At 55.9% G+C, this 8,600-nt stretch overlaps 1 protein-coding gene across 1 annotated transcript; it reads right to left on the reverse strand.

Moving 5' to 3' along the window:
* Positions 1-4,319: 4,319 nt before the first annotated feature.
* On the reverse strand, positions 4,320-7,079 carry LOC307069661 (uncharacterized protein CXorf49 homolog; the record flags this gene model as incomplete). Its single annotated transcript, XM_079728014.1, has 3 exons — positions 4,320-4,702; positions 4,998-5,154; positions 5,838-7,079. 3 exons carry the CDS (start codon positions 7,077-7,079, stop codon positions 4,320-4,322), a joined length of 1,782 nt encoding a protein of 593 aa, XP_079584140.1.
* Between the last annotated feature and the right edge of the window lie 1,521 nt (positions 7,080-8,600).

The raw sequence follows: 8,600 nt of genomic DNA on the forward strand, positions 1-8,600 counted from the left end.
TCATAACATATTGCTTAGTCTCCATCTGTTTGTTTTTTTCTACAGTTTTTTATTCCTGCAGTTGAAGTCTACTTTTCATATTTTTTAATAATATGGGATTATTGAGATATAAGTTACACACAAGGTCTATGAGCCTCTATAAACACATTCTGTTACAGAACCACCACCACAATCAAAACAAAAAGCATCTTCATCAGCCCCAAAATTGCTTCATGCTCTTTGGTAGTTTAAAGCCTTGTCTCAACACCCAGACCCAGGCAACCACCAATCTGTTTTCTATCCCTATAGTTTGGCCTTCTCAAGAATGTGAAATAAATGGATGTAGATTTATCCATTTGGATTCCTTCACTGAAAGGGACACATAGGGGACTTCTGGATGGGCAATGTAACTCTCCATCAACTGAGTATAGTTACATGGAGTGATCAGTTAATAATTATTTGTCTAATTGAGGGCTTATGGTCTCTACAATGTACATATGTATGGTGTGTTTGATTTATATTTAATTCAATGTAATTTGTCTTTTATATCTTTGGAAGGGTTAGTTTATTAGAGAGCAGTTGTAAAACCTTTAAAAGAAAATGAATGATTACTGTAAAAGTCAGGCTGGAGGGTGCATCAAAAGGACAAGAGAGGGGATTGGACAAAGGAGGATCCAAAACTACCGGCCTGGCCTCCACCTGTGTCTGAGTGGTACTTATCAGGACTTCAACACTACACAAGCACAGGAGGCACGAAGCACACTGCAGTCATTTGAATGCCGTGCACTGGAATCATGCAGGCACAGTCCACATGGCAACCCAGGCAGCCCCAATGTGCCTGGCTGGACCCGGCCAATGCAGGTGAGAGTCTCCCCACCTTAATTCAGCTGAGTAGCAACCTTTATTGCATCTGCAAGCTTAACCCCCCGTTGCCATGCAAGGTAACATATAAGCAGGAATTAGGATTTGGACAACTTTGGGCATGACTACTCTGCCCACCACACACAGCTCCCTCTCCAGGGCTCACCTACACCTACCTTCCTTGTTTGTGTCAGTTCTCCCAAAGAGTCCAGAGAGAGCAGTTGGCCTGTGGTTGGGCTGGTGCTGGTGTGGAGTGGGTGGGGTGGGGAGGGGGTAACTTCCCAGTGATTGGGCAGGGAGCAGAAGCAGGCAGGATGGGGCCTAGGGCTCTCCAGGCCAGCCGCCACTGTCTCCCAGGCTGGAGAAGGGGCTTGAGGGGAAAGGCAAATGGGGTGAACTGAATGAGGGTGGGGTTCTGACCTCCTCCTACCCACGGGGGCCCAGATGTATGACCTGCCACTATTTCCCTCTGGAACTGGAAAGCTCAGGGCCAAGCCACAGCGTCTGATATACATGTTTCCAGCAACATTTTTCTGCGGTGGTTGGTCAGAACACGGAACAGAGAGATCGTATGCTCAGTGGAGGGAAGGGAGGCAGGGAAAATGCATCACCAGGGGTTGAGGTCACGCCCTCCCATGTCACCTCCCTTTCAACAAGCTTCTCTATTTCCTCACCCTGGAGACAACAGCCCCGTGACCCCCTCTGCCGAGAGGCAGTGCTCATGCTGGTGCTGGACTTCTCCCCAGGCACAAGTTACATGCACGTCTCGGTGGGCAGAAACTTCAGCTGGAAGGTCTCTGCCAAACTTACTCACTCAGACAACAGCGAGATGTGCTACACCGCCAAGCAAAAACCACTGGATCAGGTTCAGGCTCAAAGCTGTAAACTAAGCAGTCAAGCCCACCTTCCCTAGGGAGGGGTTTGAGTGGAAGGATTAAGTCCCACGAACGTTCTTTTCTGACCCTGAGGTCTGTGACTGTCCCATCCCACATGTGGTCTGTCCACCTGAGCTCATGCCATGGACTCTGGAAGCGAGTCACTGTGAGAATATGGGGGAAGGGTGGACTCAAGTGCTCCCCATTGTCCAGGCGCAGTCACTCCTTACTTCCCATCCTCACTGCGCCCACCCTGCCCCTGTCCCAGGTAGCTCATGTTGGGTGGTCTCTTATATGGGTCCCCTGATTCTAAGATGAGCTACTCTGAGGAGCCACTCTTCCCAATCTCATTCCATCCACAACCACAGTAGCTGTCAGACATCATAGGATCACAGAGTAGGATCGAGAGCCTCCTCCAGCGAATCCAACATTTCAAGCATCCCGACACCCTGTCGTGGGGTTTGGTGACTTCTGCATCCTCCCCCGCCTATGCTTTGGGAATTTAACGACAACCCTTGAACAAAACAGATCCGACCCTTGCTTTTGCTCATTCGATGCCTTACAGAACCTGGACCAGCCTCTACTCCCTTTACTCCCTGAATCACATCTTTCTCCCTCAAGGGAGATTATCCCCGATTACTTTTATTCACACACAGGGACACACAGTCACCAACCTTGAATGTCCTATTTACCATCATACCCCCTTTTGTGTAGTAAAATACCGGTCTTTTGGGAAGGGCGCGAGGCAGAATCGCCGCACTCAAACACAGATCTGTCCCTCTGAGTCTCAGGCTAGTACAGCCCTGGGTCCCAGCTGAGGGAAGGAAGTGCTCCCCAACCTCCAGTGAGGGGGAAATTGAACATGGAGCTCAGAGTCAATCTCGTGTGTCGTAAAGAGGCAGTCTGGGAGATTGAGCTGGGACACAGAAATATAATTTCCAGGAAAATCTGTGTCATGGGGCTGATGGAAGAGTATTTGACAGGGACCATGCAAGAACACAGACCTACTAACCACACTTGCCATAGAACCTGACGGGCCAATATCCACTCAAGGGTATAGAGACGACCAGGCTGGAGGAGGGTGGTCAGCTGGCTAGGGCAGGGAGGATGTGAATGCTTCCAGATTGGAGCTCTGGAAGGGGGTCATGAGTTCCTGCTGATGGGGAGGGTGAATGGCAGAGATGAATGGGAACCACCAGACCCCAAAGGAGGAGGGTGGTTTGGAGAGAATTAGAAGAGGGCCTTCGGGGGCAAGGGAGGACGTGTCAATGTGGCCAGGGAGAGCACACACAGGACCCAGACCTGGGGCAGTCCCCTGACTTGACTGCAGGGATGGTAGCAGAGGCTGGTCCAGAGTCCCCACCACAGGATGCGACAGATACTGTTCTGGAAAAGGCTCTGACGTGGAGCAGTGCCCCGCCCCGGCCCCCTAACCCTACCCCTACCCCTCCAGAGAGAAGGCAGAACACATAATATTAGAGGTACTTTATTTGGAAACTGCTGTGAAACTGGGGAGGGGGCAAAACAAGGGTAGAGGAAGCCCTAGCTGAGGCAGAACAGGAGGGAACGAGCTTGGCCACAGCTCCCGGGCTCCAAAGGTACCAGCTGCCCCTCTTGCAGGAAGACGAAGGGCTCAACCTGTAAAACAGCAGAGTCAGGGAAGAGCCTCAAGCCAGGGCCAGCCCCCAGCCCTGCTCAACAGCCAGGACTGTGGGAAGGGGTACGGTGTGTGTAACACTCACTTCAAAGTGTCAGGATTATGAGAGCCATGTCCTTCATGGTGTCTGCAACAGGGACAGGCATTAGTAGGCACTCCAGAGAGAGGGATATAGAAGCCCATCCCCCTATCCCTGTGAGGAACCGCCTAGCCCTGAAACCTGAAACCCCCTCCAGACCCGATGCAAAGAGCTCTGGGCCAGATCACTCCCCACCACCCAAATTGAATGTGGAACTGGTTCCTAAAGGGAAACAAAGTGTGCCAGCAGCTCTGATGCTGTGGGCCGTGCCACAACCAGTCAGATCTCGTCACACACACAAACAATCCAACAAGAACCTTAGAAGCCACACCAAGCAGCAGTTCAAGGGAAAATCAACGAGGCATCTCTAAAAGTCCTATCAGAAGGAGATTCCCTAGGACTGGTCTGGTTGGCAAAGTGTGCATGCAGTCCAGACAGTACTTTGCTACTTGTACACACGCCCAGTTGTACATGCACAGCCGGCTCCAGGGCCAGGCCTGCTAGGTTCTCCTCCCCACAGTGATGTTGGTCCCTGCGAGGCCGACTGCACCTGCAGCCCAGCCCCACCCCAGGTGCCCACCCGGGTTCTGAACTAAGACACCGCTCTCTGTCCCTGGTTCCTCATACCAAGTTTCTTCTTAAGGTCGTCTACTTCTCTCTGTAGCACGAGACACTAGGCCAGCAGACACAGGAGGAAGAGAAATGATTAGTATAATCTGGCCTCCTCTCTCCTCCACCTTCTCCTCTCCACCAGGCCCTCCACCCCAAAGCCGGGTGGCTAGAATGGCAAGGGCTCCTCAGTGGAAAGCAGGTGGGCTCCCTCCATGGGGTACGTGATGGGGGCAGGGGAGGGGTGGCCCCACACATGTCAGCTGAACTTGGACCCAGATCCCACCCTCGAGTTTGGGCCTGCGTTTCCAGGAGCCAGACGAAGCATTACCCGAGGACAGCCCGGCATTCCCAGTGGCTGCTGCGGCGTTTCTGGTCTTGGGGGATGGTCAAGTGGCTCCCAGTCACCTGAGAGGGAAAGGACACACAATCCAGCTTCCCAGGCTCCCAGTGAGGTGGAAAGGGTAAAGTGCGGTCTACCGTGAGGTGAGGCAGCACCACCCTCTGCTGGCAACCAGCCGCCCCTGCTCTGCCCAGAAGCCCGAACCTTCTCTCTGGGCCTGCCTCCTCTGTTACCCGGGGGCAGCCATTTCGCCATTGTGGTCCCCAAGCTATGTGCCTCTGGATTCGCCCCTCCCATAGCTGCAGCCACAGCCAGCACGTGGGAGAGCAATGTGGGCGAAAAGGACTTAACAGAAAAGGCTGTTCCCCTGTAAATCTGCACCCGGAGGAGCTGTTTGTGGCACTGCCACCGATCAGCCCCGCCGCACAAACACCACACACAGGATGATGTGGCTCAAGGCCAGCCCTGCCGGCACCCCGTCTCCTGTGGGAGAAGCTGCCTGGGAGAAAGGCTGTGCCCCCAACAGAGACAGAGCCAGAGCTTTCTGCCCTCCACCCCTCTCCCCTCCCCTCATATCAAACCCACGACACTCACCTGAGGGGCCAGGCCCACTGGGCATGACTTCTCCCTGGTTCAGGGCCAAGGGCTCTGAGTTTCCTGGATCTTGGGGGCCTCTGGGGTCGACCTCGCCACTGCTGGCTTTTCCACAATGCATGTGCGGATAAGATGTCCCTGGCCTGTGAGCTGGCAGCTGAAACAAAAATTTTTCACCGATTTGGACTAAGGAAGTGTGTGTGTGTGTGTGTGTGTGTGTGTGTGTGTGTGTGTGTGTGTGTGAGCGAGAGAGAGAGAGAGAGAGAGAGAGAGAGAGAGAGAGAGAGTGAGAGAGAGAGAGAGTGAGTTGTGTGATTCAGGCCGGGGTGAGGCAGGGAATTGGGAAGGGAACTGAAAGGCTGATCTCATTAGCACTTTCTCCCTCCGTCAGCCCCAGGCCAGCAGGCAGAGGTGATCTAGGGACAACAGTGGGGCACTGAGTAAGCCCAGGGCCCCTGCAAGGAAGGTCTGGGGAACACCTAGGAAATAGGATTCAGGAAGCTGGTGAGTCTAAATACTGAGGCTTTTCGGGGAAGCTTTTAAGGGATCCCCCGACCCAATTCAGCTACCAGCCCTCCCTTCCATCCCAGCCCCAGTCTCTCAGAGGACGCTGGAAACAGGCCAAGGGTGGAGAACCAGGCCCAGCACACCCGAAGTGCTACCTTACTGTTTGTCCCTAGTAAAAGGAGCCCGATCAGGCATCATAATGACCCAGTGACCGAGGGGCACCCAATGACGACCCCTGAGGGGTGGACAGAGGCAGCATGGGTGAAGACGTGTGCTCTGGGTGCGGTGGGGGCGGGGAAGAGTGGGGAGAGAGGAGGAGCCTGGCCTACTCACTTGGCCCTTTGGGGCTGGGTCTCTATTTGGGTCCTGATCTTCTCCCGCCACAGCCTCAGACTCCCTTGTCCACGTGACCACGGATTTCTTCTCAGCGCTGGTGTGCTTGGCCTGTTTGGTTCCGGAAGGGACCAAGGTATACCTCTTGGATCTCCCAAGCAGCGGAATACCAGAGACTGGGGGGAAGGTGGCCGGTTCCAGCGGAGGTGCCCAGATTCGCTGCCCCCAGGAAGGGAAGTTTTTCCCCAGGGCAAGTGTGGAGGCTCCCCCGAGGGATTTCTTCTCCTGGGTCCCCTTCTTCCTAGGAGTGACCTGCGGCAGGCCACCTGCCGTAGCAGCAGCAGCAGCAGCTCCCGGGTAGCTGGGCTTGCTGCCCCCGTTCCCCCAGAGCACGCTCTGCATTTTCTTAGGGGAAGAGATGCCCTGCCCTCCCACGCCCTGCCTTTCCACAACCGAAGAGAGTCCTCGCAGAGCCGAGGACAGGGAAGAGCCTGTCACGTGAAGGAAATTCTCCCTGACTTGGAAATTCGAGTGTCTGGGAGTGTCCCCGGGATCCTCGGGTCTGCTGGGCTCGGCCTGGCCTCCTCCTCCGGGGTAAGTACTCACCGTCATCAGCTCTGTCTCACTGAACTCATCTGAGGACTCGGAGTCGGATAGCAGCCAGGCCAGGCCTTCCTCGGAGAAGCGCTGGTGATCCGCAGCCACGTTCAACCTACGCTTAGTGGCTCTCTTAGGATTCCCCCAGGCCCGGCCCGCTTCGGGCCCACCGAGGTGGAGAGGGCCGGCCAGAGCCGGCGGCGCTTCCCCACAGCTCTGGGCGGTCGCTCCTGGACCGCCGGGACCCGCCTCGAGGCCGGCGGACACTTCGAAGGAGGCGCAGGGCTCCGCTAACGGGTATGTGCAGAAGCCCAGCACGTCCCAGTCGTACAGCTGCTGCGTGGTGCCCGCCGCAGACTCCTCGGCCAGGTCCAGGAGGTCCCTCGTGTCGTCAGCCGGGGAGCCAGGTCGGCCTTCGCGGCCACACAGCACCGGCCCTCCCGCTTCTAGCATCTCCCGCTCTGACTGGAAGCCCTTGGGATCCGGGCAGCCACTCCCGCCCCCGCCGCTCGGCGGCTTCCTGGGCTCGGGGCCTGGGTCGGGTCCCCGCGGAACTGCGCGGCCGGCCGGGTGGACGCCGGCCCGCTCCTCGCCCTCTGGGCCGAAACCCGTTCCCCACACAGACACCTCATCTGGGGAGCTCATGTCGCGACCCGGGCGGCCGCGGAACCGGGGCGACAGTTGATGGCCCGAGTCGCGGTCGCCGTCACGGCGGACGAGGCGGGGGGCGCTCAGTGAGCAGCGTCAACCGCCTCAGGCGCCGCACGAGCTCACCTCAGAAGACACGACGCGCGACTTTCAGCGCGCCTCCCACGCCCGCGCCGCGGCCTCCTCATTGGTCCAGCCCCCGCCAACCAGCGGGCGCCTTGTTCTCCTGTCCCCTCGAGGCCTAACCAATGGGGTCGAGGGCCTCTGCTTTGCCCTCAAGCCCGTGGGCGGTCCGAGCAGTTGGCTGGTGAAGGGGATGGTGGGAGTGCCTCCCTCTGTCAAGTCTCTCGGCCCGCCTCCTCCTGTCCCGCCTCCCCTTTCCGGTTAGAGTCACAGCTCTGAGCCTCCGTTTCCCATCTATACAGGGGATCGGGGAGTGAGGGCGCCGGGCTCCAGGGGTGGTGAGGATGGAATGTCAAGATGGAGGCACTGGACGCCTAGCACGCGCCGAAAGCATTTGACAGTCTCCCTTCCACCGCAAGCCTTACGACCCAACAGGAGAATGGGCATAGGAGTCCCGCAGTCAGTGATCAGGGGTCAGCCAGAGAGCAAAGGGATTGTAGTTTCATTCTGTATGGTCTCTGTCTCAACTGCTGCATCAAATGTGGCTCAGCAAACGTTATTGGCAGGCGGGTTTAGCGGACAGACTGGGGTTGGCGGACAGATTGGGGTTGGTCTCGCTCCATCAGCCCTTCCCCCTCTCTGAGGCAAATTCAAAGAAGAGGAAATCGCAGTGGCCAGTTACACCCCAAAAGATGCTCGCCACCGCTGATCCTGGAGATGTGAACTAAAACCACGAATCGGGTTTCACACACTAGGTTGACAACCTTCAAAGAGCTTAACCATTCCGAGGGTGGGAGAGGTGAGGAGCAAACCCCTGTGGCGGTGGTGCAAGAGACCCATTTGGGAGGTAATTTGGCAGAATCCATTGAAAGCAACTTAGTGCCAGCACGGACTATGCGCCTGGCACTCTTCTAAGTGCTGGGCATAAATAGTAATGCATCCACATGACATGCCTAGAACTCTAGTACCAGCTATTACTGGCCTCTTACCGGTGACAAAACAGGCACTGAGAGGTTCAGCCACTGGCCCAAGGTCATTCGGCTCGTGGGGATCAGCGGCAGGGTTGAAACCAATCAATCTGACTCCAGAGTCCTTGCTTTGAGCCCAAGATCTTAAAAAGGAAAAAAAATAGGTATTTCCTCTATGTTCTGGCAAGTCCCCCGCCTGGTACTTCTTCCCTAGACACGCTGGTACCTGCAGTGTACAGGAGCCCATGCACAAGGGTGTTGGTGTTGGGAAAAACTGGGAACACTCCAAATTCCCGTCAGTAAGGAAATGGATGAATGCAAAGTGGCTTAGCATCCAGTAGCATAAAGCGTGGCAGTCCAACAGAATGCATCAGGCCATTCTCACAGCTTTTGAAAGCATCCTCCTGACTTCAAACTGCAAGTTGCA

Source organism: Hyperoodon ampullatus (genome assembly GCF_949752795.1).
Source record: "Hyperoodon ampullatus genome assembly, chromosome: X".
NCBI classification, from domain to species: Eukaryota; Metazoa; Chordata; class Mammalia; order Artiodactyla; family Ziphiidae; genus Hyperoodon; species Hyperoodon ampullatus.